The following is a 15,920-nucleotide window of genomic DNA, read 5'->3' as shown; positions in this document are numbered from 1 at the left end:
ATGACCACCAAGATAATCAAGGCTGACACGACAGCACAGTTAGCAAGCTGCCTCCAATGTCGCTGTCAACAAGGTGGGGAGAGCGGGTTTGGGCAAGATACAGCACTCGCAAGCGTAGGTTTAAGGCAACGTGAGCGCAGAATAAGGTTATCAAAGATGATGCTCTGGTGTTATGTCTTGTTTTTGTGAGACAGTAGCAACTATATTACATTATGTTCCTATTTGCAAATCTGGCAAAATATGAATAAAGATTTTTTTCAATGCCTAAGTCTGCTTCATGTTGTCCAGAGGTGCAGGCCTCAAGAGTGCCTTATAATAGACAGCTGGGTTGGCAATCTTTATTACAAAAGTTGTAAAGCAACAGTGAGGTCATGGGATTGCCCCCTGAGAAATGTGTGTGAAAGAGGCGGCGCCCTTGCAATCAGCCTTGGCAGCCTAGCTAAAAGTGCATTGAATCAAGGTGTTCCTACCTCCCTGAAGTCTGCCTCCATGTCCTCACCCTGTGCCTGCCCCAGTCAGATCTATCAGTAAAGGCTGATTGGGATACTCCACACAGATCCCCCACTGACTCCTTGAAAAATTGAGGGCTACTGTGATCGTCAGAACCACTGGCCTTGGGTGCCCACCAACATAGTTAGAGGCAAGCTCCAGCCCAATCATCTGGCATAATGATATCATGATGTCCCGAGAGAGGTGGAGCCTGCAGCACTAGATTCAAATATGTTGAGGTAGCTGGATCGCTGCCTGTACAATTGGCATGATGTGGAGATGCCAGCGTTGGACTGGGGTGAACACAGTAAGAGTTTTAACAACACGAGGTTAAAGTCCAACAGGTTTATTTGGTAGCAAATACCATTAGCTTTCGGAGCGCTGCTCCTTCGTCAGATGGAGTGGAAATGTGCTCTCAAACAGGGCAAAAATCAAGTTACAGAATACTGATTAGAATGCGAATCCCTACAACCAGCCAGATCTTAAAGATACAGACAATGTGGGTGGAGGGAGCATTAAGCACAGGTTAAAGAGATGTGTACTGTTCTCCAAGGCGGCCTTCATGACACACGACAGTGCAGAGTCGCTGAGCAGAAACTGATAGCCAAGTTCCGCACACATGAGGACGGCCTAAACCGGGATGTTGGATTTATGTCACATTATCAGTAACCCCCACAGCTTGCTTCCTGGACTTGCAGGCAGTCCTGTCTGGAAACAATACACATCTCTTTAACCTGTGCTTAATGCTCCCTCCACCCACATTGTCTGTATCTTTAAGATCTGGTTGGCTGTAGGGATTCGCATTCTAATCAGTATTCTGTAACTTGATTTTTGTGTCTCTGTGCCCTGTTTGAGAGCACATTTCCACTCCATCTGACGAAGGAGCAGCGCTCCGAAAGCTAATGGTATTTGCTACCAAATAAACCTGTTGGACTTTAACCTGGTGTTGTTAAAACTCTTACTGTGTACAATTGGCAGCAGTATAGTGGCGTCTTCTGCAATCCCTTCCATCTTGCTCTCTCTGCTGGCCCTGCACTCGTGTGGGTGCACCTCTTCGCCCACAGGTCTCTCCCTATAACACTGCCTAAGGATACCTGGCCTCCTCTCCCTTTTGCCCCTCTCTTCCTTCTCAGAGGAAGACCCCCCAGCAGAGTATACAATTCTCATCTCCTAAAATAGGGATGGCAATGTCCTATGCATTTACTCAACAGAAATGCTCCAAGAGAGTTGACCAAACAAAGAGTACTCAAAACAAAGCTAAAAAAGCAAATACTTCAGAAGAAATAATAGGAAAAGGTATAAATTCTTAGCAAATTCTCACCATAACTAAAAACTCACACAGCCAATGCTCTGGCCCCCTTTTTTCCTACCCTCGGATGAGAAAAATGAAGAAACAGAATGGCCACATGTCCGTATTGCCCATTCAATAACTGCTAAATTGAATGAGCAACGTAAAATTGCCTTCAATTACCCTTTAATTGCCTTAACTGGCTGATTACTTGCCAGCAGGTGCGCTTCCTACTCCTGCACATGCGTAATACTGCTGATGACTTTGGGCGCACGTCCGACATCATCTTGTAAGATTTTACACTCTTTCAGGTCGGGTGCATGCCCACTATTACCACTTAAGATTTTGGCCTTGGATTCCCACCTACCCTCCTGAAGCAATTTTGAAGAAACTTTTATTTTCAAATAGTGAATATTCTTTGACTTGGACTGTGGCCCACAACCCTCCAACTGGAATTTAAAATCTTAGCCTAACCCTGATGTACTAGCAGAGTTGGGTTTTATCCATATTCCAGCCTCTCCTCATAAAAATGGGGCCTTCAACCGTAGAAATTTCCAAGGCTTAAACTTTGTATTAAAGATATATACCTCAAGCACAAGCTATAGTTAAATTGTATTCACAAAGTATTTTCTGTGTAACATTTTCACAGATGTGCTGTTGGATCACTTTTAACATAATATGCATTATTAAAACTGGTTGATAATTTGAGATGATCAACATCTATCTGTCTTAACTGTATTCAGACATGTGACTGATTTATATTGCATAGAACTATCAGATTATTACTTACAGATGCAGTGGCTCCTCGATGTATCCAGCATATACCCAGGCTTGCAGGTACATCTGTAGCTACCTCTGGTGTTCAAACAGTTAGCATTTTGACACATTCCTGACATCAGGCATTCATTGATATCTGGGATTAAGAAGAGAGACCATTTTATTATTGGGCACAAAGATCATGGACGGGATTTTCTGGCGTGTTCCCCAGCCATGGAGGGTGTGAACAACAGGAAACCCCATTGACAGTGGTGGGACAAGAAGATCCCAGAGGTGGCGAATGTCGGTCTGCCTCCACTGCTACAAAACACACTGGGAGGTGGAAAACCCTACCCCATATCAAGGTAGCATCTTGAGACAATTTTAAAACAAATTATATGAGATTGGTAAATCTCGAAAGAGCATACCTAAAGGCATTGAATTAACTGATATATCAGCACAACTGGTACTGAGTAATTCCAAACTCCTCAATAAAACTGAAACATTCCTGTCAGCAGGCACAGCCCATTTAAATCTTGTTCTGCCTGTTTGGTACTTTTTCAAGAAATAAAGTGTAAAGAAACTCTACCCTTCCCCACCAACCACACCCCACAAAATGACCTCACTAAATATTATGTAGAATAAGCCCTTTCGCAGATTGTTAATAAGAACATAAGAAATAGGAGCAGGAGTATTAATACTCCTTAATTAATTAATTAATACTCCAGCCCCTCGAGCCTGCCCCGCCATTCAATAAGATCATGGCTGATCTGATAGTGGTTTAGTTCCACTTACCCACCCGCTCCCCATAACCCTTAATTCCCTTATTGATCAGAAATCTATCTACCTGTGATTTAAACATATTTAACGAGGTAGCCTCCACTGCTTCAATGGGCAGAGAATTCCAGAGATTTACTACCCTCTGAGAGAAGAAGTTCCTCCTCAACTCTGTTCTAAACTGACTCCCCCTTATTTTGAGGCTGTGTTCTCTAGTTCTTGTTTCCTTTCTAAGTGGAAAGAATCTCTCTGCCTCTACCCTGTCTAGCTCCTTCATTATCTTATATGTCTCTATAAGATCTCCCCTCAGCCTTCTAAACTCCAACGAGTACAGGCCCAATCTACTCAATCTCTCCTCATGAGCTAACCCCCTCATCTCCGGTATCAACCTGGTGAACCTTTTCTGTACTCCCTCCAAGGCCAATATATCCTTTCGCAAATAAGGGGACCAAAATTACACATGGTACTCTAGTTGCGGCCTCGCCAGTAGCTTGTACAATTGCAGCATGACCTCCCTGCTTTTATACTCCATCCCCTTCGCGATAAAGGCCAACATTCCATTTGCCTTCTTGATCACCTGCTGCACCTGCAAACTGAGTTTTTGCGATTCATGCACAAGGACCCCCAGGTCCCTCTGCACAGTAGCATGTTGTAATTTTTCACCATTTGAATAATAGTCCATTTTACTATTATTCCTTCCAAAGTGGATAACCTCACACTTGTCAACGTTATACTCCATCTGCCAGATCCTCGCCCACTCACTTTGCCTATCCAAATCTCTCTGCAGACTTTCCGCATCCTCCAAGCAATTCGCTTTCCCACTCATCTTTGTGTCATCCGCAAACTTTGTTACCCTACACTCGGTCCCCTCCTCCAGATCGTCTATGTATATGGTAAACAGTTGAGGCCCCAGCACCGATCCCTGCGGCACACCACCAACTGCCAACCAGAAAAGCACCCATTTATTCCAACTCTCTGCTTCCTGTTAGATAGCCAATCCTCAATCCACACTAACACTTTACCCCCAACTCCGTGTACCTTAATCTTCTGCAGCAACCTTTTGTGAGGCACCTTATCGAATGCCTTCTGGAAATCCAAAAACACCACATCCACCGGTTCCCCTCTGTCAACTGCATTCGTTACATCTTCATAAATATCCAGTAAATTCGTCAAACACAAGTTTCCCTTCATGAATCCATGCTGCATCTGCTTGATTGAACCATTCTTTTCCAGGTGTCCTGCTATTTCCTCTTTAATGATGGATTCCAGCAATTTCCCAACTACAGACGTTAAGCTAACCGGCCTGTAGTTACCCGCCTTTTGTCTACCTCCTTTTTTAAACAGTGGCGTCACATTAGCTGTTTTCCAATCAGCTGGCACTTCCCCAGAGTCCAGCGAATTTTGATAAATTACAACCAACGCATCTCATAGAAATCATAGAAAACCCTACAGTGCAGAAGGAGGCCATTCGGCCCATCGAGTCTGCACCGACCACAATCCCACCCAGGCCCTACCCCCACATATTTTACCCGCTAATCCCGCTAACCTACGCATCTCAGAACTCTAAGGGGCAATTTTTAACCTGGCCAATCAACCTAACCCGCACATCTTTGGACTGTGGGAGGAAACCGGAGCACCCGGAGGAAACCCACGCAGACACGAGGAGAATGTGCAAACTCCACACAGACAGTGACCCGAGCCGGGAATCGAACCCGGGACCCTGGAGCTGTGAAGCAGCAGTGCTAACCACTGTGCTACCGTGCCGCCCAGTAATCTGCTATTACTTCTGCCATTTCTTTCAGTACCCTGGGATGCATTCCATCCGGGCCCGGGGACTTGTCTACCTTTAGTCCCATTAGCCTACCAAGCACTACCTCTTTAGTAATAGTAATCGTTTTAAGGACCTCACCCCCTACAGTCCCACGACCGTCAATTTTCGGTAAGCTATTTGTGTCCTCTACCGTGAAGACCGACACAAAAAACTTGTTTAAGGCCTCGGCCATTTCCTTGTTTCCCATTATTAAATCCCCCTTCGCATCTTCTAAGGGTCCTCTAAGGGTCTTCTAAGGGTTAATATAACACAAGGTCACATTTGTGCTTCAGCAACCAACATTTATGATTCAAAAAGCCATAATATGACACTAGAGGGTCATCTTCAACTCTACCACCTCGACCTTAAACATTAACTGGACAGTATAGGTCCAAGGATGTTTTACTGCAATTGTATAGGACATTGGTGAGGCCACACCTGGAATATTGTGTGCAGTCTTAGTGTCCTTATCTGAGGAAGAAAGTCTTTGCCTTAGAGGGAGTGCAGCGAAGGTTTACCAGACAGATTCCTGGGATGGCAAGTCAGTCATATGAAGAGAGGCGAAGCTAGTTAAGATTATAATGTGCAGATGCGGCGTTGGATGGTGGGCACAGTAAGAAGTCTCACAACACCAGGTTAAAGTCCAACAGGTTTATTTGGTAGCACGAGCTTTCGGAGTGCTGCTCCTTCATCAAGTGAAATCTTCATCTCACCTGATGAAGCAGCAGCACTCCAAAAGCTCATGCTACCAAATAAACCTGTTGGACTTTAACTCAGTTAAGATTATATTCATTGGAGTTTAGAAGAGTGAGAGGGGATCACATAGAAACTTCTAACAGGATTAGACACGGTAGATTCAGAAAGGATGTTCATGATGATGAGGGAGTCCAGAATTAAGGGTCATAGTTTGAGGATAAGGGGTAAACCTTTTAGGACTGAGGTGAGTAGAAATTTCTTCACCCAGAGAGTGATGAATCTGGAATTCACTACTACCACTACTAGAAAGTAGTTGAGGCCAAAACGTTGTGTGATTTCAAGAAGAAATTAGATATAGCTCTTGGGGCGAAAGGGATCAGGGGATATGGGGGGGGGGTAAGATGGGATCAGGATATTGAATTTGAAGATCAGCCATGATCAAAATGAATGGCGGAACAGGCCCAAAAGGCCGAATGGCCTACTCCTCCTTCTATTTTCTATGTTTCTATGTAACTGGGCACAATTGAAAATCTTCCAGGAGAGGATTGCACACCTTTTACAGACCCATTTTTCCGACCACCAATTTCAATGGGAAGAAAATCTGGTGTTCTGTTCGTAGTGTGTAATCCCCTTTGCCAGATTTTCCTATCTGCACTCTGTCCAGAGGATGCTTAATATCTCGGTAATAAAGGTGAAAATCTACCCTATGTGCCTTTGTTGAATTAAACTTTCAGGCCGATAGATCAGTCAGAATAATGAGGTTAGTAAATTGTGATGCCTTCGGAACTGATTTTTAAAATTCTGTCATGGAATGTTGGCATTGCTGACAAGGTCAGCATTTGTTGCCGATCCCAGAAACCAGAAGGAACTGACATTAAACAGAAGAAAACACAATGAGTAGTTGATTAAGGAGATGCAGTCACTTAAAATTATACAGGTAGCCACGGGGGAGCATCAACAGATCTCACCTTGGTCTTATCGATTATGAGCTCCCTTATTAAGCAAGTGAGGCTCACCCAACAGGGAAGGAGCAGCAGGGGTGTTAACCAGCAGGCTCCACTTAGGCCGGCAGTCAAAAGACTTCAGGAATGTCCTGTACTCTGTAGCCACTGAGCGGCACTTTGAGCATGTTGCAAACAAAGGGTGATGATGATGGAAGACTGGCTTTGGTAAGATTATTACAGGTATATCATTTATTTTTTATAGAACTGATAAATTACATACTATTGATGCTGTAATGTGCAATCAAAGCACATCCACCCCTGCCATCAGCATGATGTCATGCCGACACGAATCAATGCTGGTTTTCAAAAGCAAAAACCAGTCCTGACAACTACACTGGGGGCGCGGAGGTGTCAGTACGTCCTGGGGTTTGCTGCTTAAAGCTGCTTATAGCTGCAGAGAACATGATTTTTAAAAAAAACATTTCTTAAAGGTACACCAGCTTCACATGTCTAAGGATCTTTGGTGAATTTCTGCATTGCATCTAGCAAATAGTACACACTGCTGCTACTGAGTATCGGTGGTGGACAGAATGGATGTAGTGCCAATCAAGTGGGCTGCTTTGTCCTGGATGGTGTTAAGCTTCTTGAGTGTTGTTGTAGCTGCATCCATCCAGGCTAGTGGGGAGTATTCCATCACACTCTTGACATATGCCTTGTAGATGGTGGACAGGCTTTGGGGAGTCAGGAGGTGAGTTACTCACCACAGTATTCCCAGCCTCTGACCTCTTCTTATAGCCACTGTGTTTATGTGGTGAGTCCAGCTGAGTTTCTGGTCAATGGTAAGCCCAAGGATGTACTGCCACCATTGCAAGTATATCTTTCTTTATGGAGGCTCAGTATCCCAGATGTGGTCTTACCAAAGCCTTGTACAATTTTAGCAAGGTTTCCTTATCCAATCTAATTGCAATAAAATCTAACATGTCATTTGCCTTCCTAACTGTTAGCTGTGCCTGCATGGTGTTCTTGTACACCCATGTCCCTCTGAATGTCAACATTTACAAGTTTCTCACTTTTTAAAAATATTCTACTTTTCTATTCTTATGACCAAATTGAATAACCTCACATTTTCCCACATTATGCACCATCTTATAATTTGTTGTCCACGCAATTAACCTGTCAATATCTCTTTGGGGCCTCTTTATGTGCTCCTCAAAGCCTGCACTCTCACTGCATTTCTTAACTGCTGCAAACTCAGATATATTACTTGCTGTCTCTTTGTCAAAGTTATTAATATAGATTGTAAATAATTGAGGCCTCAGCACTGATCCTCATGGCACTCCATCAGTTATAGCCTGCTAGCTTGAAAATGACCCACTTATCCCTACTATTTGCTTACTGTCACCTATTCGCTAACAGTGCTCAGGGTCTTGTAGATTTTTTTGATCATTCAGCTTTGTACCCATTAAATTGTTCTAACAATGGATGTTGTACTCTATGGACATAATTTTCCATCCCCCCAACACCCCACCCCCGATCTCTCGCTGTCCTTAAAATCCAATGTGTTTCTCTGAAATCTGTCATCAAAAACTGTGGATCTATCTTACTTCATCCGAGTCTAAAGCCAGCTTGCACTTCATGTGATAACAATTCTATGTAGCTTTTCATTCTTCCTGGTTATTGTTATGATGCTATGCCCATTTATTTTTAAAAATATACTTTTTCAACTTTCAACTGACTGGAACTTTTGCAATCTGACAGAACAAACTGCTTAAAAATGCAAGGTCGCATTCCAAAGTGGAGGTGAGAAACCAACAAATCATCCTCAAGGGAATGTGAAATGGGAGACATATGCTATAATCTAGAGACCCATCAAAACTTGTAACTTTCTCAGGAAAAGACATTAAATATGCAAACTACTGGACATTGATACAATGGCTGCCACAGCCAGATCCACTAAAACTGTCTTGCAAAATACACTATGTATGACGAATTTCAAGGCAAGGCTGCTCGCCGCTAGGGAGAGATTGTAAATGCCACAGTTGGTGTCCAGAAAGTCTTCAACAGATGGAATAAGCTGAGGGCTCTCCTTTGGATCAATGCATTGCTTGGTTCCAGAAGCCAAGTCTAACAAAAATCTACCAGTGAACTGAGGTCTCACAGTAATAATCTCTGTATTACTCCCAGTGCCACGTGCTAGCGACCACATTAATAGAATAGTGTAGATGAATGCGTGACTTAAAAGTTGGTGCAGGTGGGAGGGTTTTAGATTCCTGGATCACTGGGACAATTTCTGGGGAAGGTGGGACCTGTACAAGCGGGACGGTCTACATCTGAACCAGAGTTGGACAAACATCCTTGCAAGAAATTTGCTGTTGGGAGGAGTTTCAACTAATTTGGCAAGGGGAGGGGACACAGACTGTGAGCAGAATAAGGGCACAGTATCATAAAGTAAAAATAATCAGGTCGGAGGGAGTGCAGCAGTATTAACTTTCAAGGGAGTAAGGCAAGGTTGGACGGCCTCTACTTTAACACCAGGAGTATCGCAGGTAAAATGGATGAGTTAAGATTGATACATGGAAGTGTGAAATAATAGCTATCACATAGATATGGTTGAAAAAAGGGCAGGATTGGCAATTCAACACTCTGGGATATAGAATCTTCAGGCGAGACTGAGGGGGGGGGAGGGTAAAAGAGGAGGAGCCATTGCATTATTAGTTAAGGAGTCAGTTACTGAACTAAGGAAAGATGATAGGTGGAATTTTACAGTATAGCTCATCCCAAAACTGTAAAATCCTGCCCGAGATCAACGGACCTTACCATTGTTCCCCCCTGGCGGGCGGGGCAGTAAAATTCCGGTGAATATATTGGAAGGAGTGTTGATTTAGCTTTGTGGGTGGAGCTTAGGAATAAAAAGGACAGCCACATTGTTAGATGTTTATTATTGACCCCCCAGATAGTCAGTGCAACATTCAGTAGTACAATGTGCACAATTTGCGGAGGTGTGTAAAAACAATAACAATAGGATAATTATATTTGGTGATTTCAACTTTCCCAACATTAACTGGGCTATATATAGTGTTAAGGGTTTGGATGGAGTAGATTTCTTGAAATGTGTACAGGAGAACTGTTTAGATCAATATGTCAAGGGTCCAACAAGGGAAGGAGCTGTGCTGGACCTAATTTTGGGGAATGAAGCCGGACAGGTGATTGAGGTGGTGGTGGGGGAGCATTTTAGTGATAGTGATCACAACATGGTACAATTTAAGCTTGTTATGAACAAGGAAATAGACAAGTTGCAAAGAAAATAATTGGATTGGGGGAGAGGGGAGTTTAGTAAAATAAGGCAGGATCTGGCCAAGGTAGACTGGGAAAAGCTACTAATGGGGAAATCTATAGAAGAGCAGTGGGGGCATTCAAAAGGAAATGGGAAGGGTACAAGCCCAGCATGTTCTCTCTGGGGTGATAGGAAGTAGTTACAAGCCCAGAGAACCATGGATGACTAGAGATATTCAGGATAGAAGGAAAAGAAAGGCATTTAACAAATACAAAGGGAGCAAATCAGCAGAGGCATTCATGAAGTGAGGCATTCATGAAGTGAGGACTTGTCCTCACTCACCTGATGAAGGAGCTTGAGACTCCAAAAGGTAGTGCTGCCAAATAAACCTATTGGACTTTAACCTGGTGTTGTGAGACTTCTTACTGTGCTTACCCCAGTCCAACGCCGGCATCTCCACAACAGGGGAGGTGCCAGATGACTGGAGAACAGCTAATGTGGTTCCATTATTTAAGAAGAGTTATAGAGATAAACCAGGGAACTACAGGCCAGTGAGTCTCACATCAGTGGTAGGGAAACTATTGGGGAAACTTCTGAAGGAGAGCATCGATCGCCACTTGGGGAGGCAAAGCTTGATCAGGCATAGTCAGCATGGCTTCGTCAAATGGAGGTCATGCTGAACAAATCTGATTGAATGTTTTGAGGAGGTGACCAGATGTAGATGAGGGTGGTGCAGTTGATGTAGTTTTTATGGATTTCAGCAAAGCCTTTGACAAGGCCACACTTGGGAGACTTGTAAAGAACGTTAATGCACTTGGAATACAGGGTAATTTGATAAAGTGGGATCAAAATTGGCTCAGTTATAGTTGTCAAAGAGTGATGACAGAAGGCTGCTTTAGTGAATGGAAGTCAGTGTACAGTGGCACACCACAGGGATCTATGTTGGGTCCCCTTTTATTCGTCATTTATATAAATGATACAAATGACCTACGTGGGGGGTAGGATTAGTAAGTTTGCGAATTACACAAAGATTGGCCGGGTGATTAACAGTGAGGTTGAGTGTCTTTGGCTACAATAAGCTATAGGTGGAATGGTCAAGTGGGCAGATAAGTGGCAGATGGAATTTAACCCTGAAAAGTGTGAGGTGATACACTTTGGAAGCAGTAATTTGACAAGGAAGTATTCAATGAACAGCATAACACTAGGAATTCTGTGAAACAAAGGGACCTTAGAGTGTTTGTCCATAGATCTCTGAGATTGGAAGGGTATGTTAGTAGGGTGGTGAAAAAGGAATATGGGCCACTTGCCTTTATTAATCGAGGCATTGATTACAAAAGCAGGGAAGTCATGTTGGAGCTGTATAGAACTTAGGTGAAGCCCCAGCTCAAGTACTGTGTGAATTTCTGGTCACCACATTATAGGAAGGATGTGACCGCACTGGAGGGGGTGCAGAGGAGATTCACCAGGATGCTGCCTGGGATAGAATACTTAAATTATGAGGTGAGGTTGGACAGGCTTGAGTTGTTTTTGTTGGAGCAGAGAAGACTGAAGGGAGACCTGATTGAGGTGTACAAGATTATAAGGAGCATGGAGAGAGTGCATAGGGAGTTTTTCCCTTTAGTTGAAGGATCAGTCACGAGGGGACACAGGTTTAAGGTGAGAGGCAGGAGGTTTAAAAAAAACAAAGAACAAAGAAAATTACGGCACAGGAACAGGCCCTTCGGCCCTCCAAGTCTGCACCGACCATGCTGCCCGACTTAACTAAAACCCCCTATCCTTCCAGGGACCATATCCCTCCATTCCCATCCTATTCATGTACTTGTCAAGACACCCCTTAAAAGTCACTACCGTATCCGCTTCCACTACCTCCGCCGGCAACGTGTTCCAGGCACCCACTACTCTCTGTGTAAAAAATCTGCCTCGTACATCTCCTTTAAACCTTGCCCCTCGCACCTTAAACCTATGCCCCCTAGTAATTGACTCTTCCATCCTGGGAAAAAGCTTCTGACTATCCACTCTGTCCATGCCCCTCATAATCTTGTAGACTTCTATCAGGTCTCCCCTCAACCTCTGTCGCTCCAATGAAAACAAACCAAGTTTCTCCAACCTCTCCTCATAGCTAATGCCCTCCATACCAGGCAACATCCTGGTAAATCTTTTCTGTTCCCTCTCCAAAGCCTCCACATCCTCTGGGAGTGTGGCAACCAGAATTGAACACTATATTCCAAGTGCGGCCTAACTAAGGTTCTATAAAGCTGCAACATGACTTGCCAATTTTTAAACTCAATACCCCGGACGATGAAGGCAAGCATGCCATATGCCTTCTTGACTACCTTCTCCACCTGCATTGCCACTGTCAGTGACCTGTGAACCTGTACACCCAGATCCCTTTGCCTATCAATACTCTTCAGGGTTCTGCCATTTACTGTATATTTCCTATCTGTATTAGACTTCCAAAATGCATTACCTCACATTTGTCCAGATTAAACTCCATCTGCCATCTCTCCGTCCAAGTCTCCTATTGATCTATATCCTGCTGTATCCTCTGATAGTCCTCATCGCTATCCCAAATCCACCAACCTTTGTGTCGTCCGCAAACTTACTAATCAATCCAATTACATTTTCCTCCAAATCATTTATATATATTACAAACAGCAAAGGTCCCAGCATTGATCCCTGAGGAACACCACTTGTCACAGCCCTCCATTCAGAAACGCATCCTTCCACTGCTAGCCTCTGTCTTCTTTGACCGAGTCAGTTTTGTATCCACCTCACCTCTGATCCCATGCGACTTCACCTTCTGCACCAGTCTGCCATGAGGGACTTTGTCAAAGGCCTTACTGAAGTCCATGTAGACAACATCCACTGCCCTACCCTCATCAATCATCTTCGTCACTTCCTCGAAAAAAGTTTAGGGGGGATGTGAGGAAAAACATTTTTACTCGGAGGGTGGTGACAGTCTGGAATGCACTGCCTGGGAGGGTGGTAGAGGCGGGTTGCCTCACATCCTTTAAAAAGTCCCTGGATGAGCACTTGGCAAGCCATAACATTCATGGGCCAAGTGCTGGTAAATTGGATTAGGTGGGAGGTCAAGTGTTTCTCGTGTGTAGACTCAATGGGCTGTAGGGCCTCTTCTGCACTGTATGATTCTATAATAGCATCATCTTCTACATCTGACCGTATCCAAGAAACCAGCCAACTTAAATCGGCTGCATCATTTAAATTCTTTGAGGACAAGGACAATCAAAGGACACTAAACTGTATATTCTTCTACCTTTCTTTATTGGGCTCCCCTTATTTAGGTCACCTGTGTGTGGCCCTAATGACTGCATGAAGGCCATATGCTTGACATCACAATTTATTATGTTTCTTGGGTTTAAGGATTAACAAATTTGCTCACTCTTTGACTCAAGAAATCGTTGCTTGTTTGGCTCCTAATTGCTCACAGCTCAAATAGTTAAACACATTCTGATTTGGAAAATGACATATTCTCATGAAAAATAAACCTAAAACTTTGCTGTGAACAGGATGAGGTTGAATAAAGAGGAGCCAGTTCACCCCTTCTCAGCTGGTCATAACAGTGTACCCCAGAAAGCTGATTCATTTGCAATTGCTGCATTCACTCTTGCTTCCTTTTTTGAAAATTGGTATTAAAATTGTTTTTTTTAACCTCATCTTCAGGTACATGCTCTTCGCCATATTTCTTCCCCACCTGTAACAATTCTATTGTTATGTTATTGATATCAGGAACTTTGATCTTTTTTCAAATATCAACAGAATCATTATTCTTCTTTTAAGAAATCCTGCATCACCCCCAGCTTTAAAATGTAGTTTCATGGAAGACATGTATACAATGGGCTAAAATCTTGATACGTCAGCAGTCAAAAATCTGTCAACCATATGTGTGGTAAATTTTGATGTTTACCATGGCACTTTCAGCCAATCCGCTTTCAGTTCACTGTTAAAAGTATGACCAAGTAATTAGTTATAAAGAGTTGCTGAAAGGGACCATCTGTTAACTAAGCCTGTTGTGAAAATAATTACTGTTGTGTATTAATCTGTCATTATTATACACCTTCCAGGATATTAAAATGTCAATGGCTGGAACCTTCCGCTGTTCACGTCTGCAGGATCTTCTGGTCCCGTTGATGCTGCACCCCCACTGCAGGTTTTCTGGTGGTGTGGTGTGCAGCCAAAGGGAAATTCCATCGACAGCAGCAGGACCAGAATATTCTGCTGTTGGCCAACGGCATGCCACCTCACACCACAAGAAAGATACTGGGGAAGGCCTGAAAATCTCCCCCAATGTCTCTGAACATCCAGTACCAAATTCTTAACCCAACATTTCCATTAATTGTGACTGTTTCACTAGTGTAAAGAAAATATTTTCTGTATAATAAGCTAAAATGTCTCTTGCTCATAGAAAAAAAAAATTGTTTGTTAGTACAGAACTTCAGTATTGCTGAAAAAAAGAGACATGTCAAAGCTCTGTCTTGCAATCATCAGGACAGTTTGCAAGAATGCCAGTATGACAGGAAAACAACAACTTATACTGTGTGACAACAGAATACTGATTCATTGGAAAGTGGGCTTTGGTAGAGGTATTGCCATGAAGAATGCACCAGTTGATCAATAAAGAAAACACACCATCTTATTGACACCACTCAACTCTGGACAATGTCTATTTCCTGTTGTTGCTGTACCAATGATTGGTGTTTACATCTTTGCATTTTGCATCATAAGTAAGGTACAATAGCCAGCTACAGTGAATGAAGTTTTGGCTGAGCACCAAATCTCTATTCTCGCTGACAGCGGTACCAGGGCGTGAGACCAGAGAATTCTGGCCTCTATCTAGAAATGAACAGAACCAAAGTACAAATAAGTGAGAGTTGCATTGGTCATTGTAGAATTTAACAATTAAACTTGCACTGTGCACAAAATCTGAAAATCTTAGAATACATCAATATTTAAAGCTTCTGGGAATAATTAATGTCAAACATTAATAAACTAGCCTACATTTAATTAAACTCCAGAGGAGCAATATTTTCCTGCGTAACAATTCAATCATATCATCATGTTTATACATCGGATACATAGGATTGCATAGAATCACATAGGATATAGAGCACAGAAACAGGTAATTTAGCCCAACCAGTCCATGCTTTTGTTTAATCATAGAATCATAGGGATAGAATCAGGGAGAACCTGCAAACTCCACAAAGGTAGTCACCCAAGGGTGCAATCGAACCCAGGTTCCTGGCACTGTGAGGCAGCAGTGCTAACCACTGTGCCATCGTGCCACACCTTTATGCTCCACTCAACCCTTCTACCAATGTTCCCCATTTAAATCTACCATTGTAAGCCTCTGTTTCCTTCATCCACGTGTATGTCTGTCTTCCCTTAAGTGAATTCACACTATTCACTTCAACTACCACTGTGGCAATTATTTCCACATTCTCACCATTCCTTGGGTAAACAAGTTCTTCTGAATTCCCTATTGCTTTTCTTGATGACTATCATATTGATGGCAGCTAGTAATACTCTTCGCCATAACAGAAAACATTTTCTCTGTGTTTACTTTATCAAAACTGCAGAGGGCTTTCAGTCTAACACAGGCTAGCAACTCTTGATTGGTCAGCAGCGCCACCAGTGAGGATGTGACTGCTGCTGGTAATGGACCCACCTGAGGTCCAGGACCACCAATGGACCCAGGTAGTGATGAATGATGGTGGAAGGGAATCATTGAAGGGGGATGGGGAGCGTTTCCTCCCATATCCCAATGCCAGAACCTTTGGGCAGGCTTTGGACACCTGACAATAAAGGATCCCCCAAATCCTGGGACCTGGAGCTATAATCCAGAGACCCACAGGAAGACTTATGGACCCA

The 15,920-nt window shown here is 43.3% G+C and overlaps 1 protein-coding gene across 2 annotated transcripts in view; it reads right to left on the bottom strand.

Moving 5' to 3' along the window:
• LOC144507289 (latent-transforming growth factor beta-binding protein 2-like) overlaps positions 1-15,920 on the bottom strand; it is a 447,226-nt gene that overhangs the window by 210,628 nt on the left and 220,678 nt on the right. For both annotated transcript variants that reach the window (XM_078234343.1, XM_078234344.1), the window contains exon 10: positions 2,568-2,690. In XM_078234343.1, coding sequence (XP_078090469.1) covers positions 2,568-2,690 — 123 coding nt within the window. The remainder of the gene's footprint in view (positions 1-2,567; positions 2,691-15,920) is intronic.

Source organism: Mustelus asterias, chromosome 18 (assembly GCF_964213995.1).
Source record: "Mustelus asterias chromosome 18, sMusAst1.hap1.1, whole genome shotgun sequence".
NCBI lineage: Eukaryota > Metazoa > Chordata > Chondrichthyes > Carcharhiniformes > Triakidae > Mustelus > Mustelus asterias.
The sequence above is the reverse complement of the archived record's forward strand: the minus strand, read 5'-3'. Positions and strand labels throughout refer to the sequence as shown.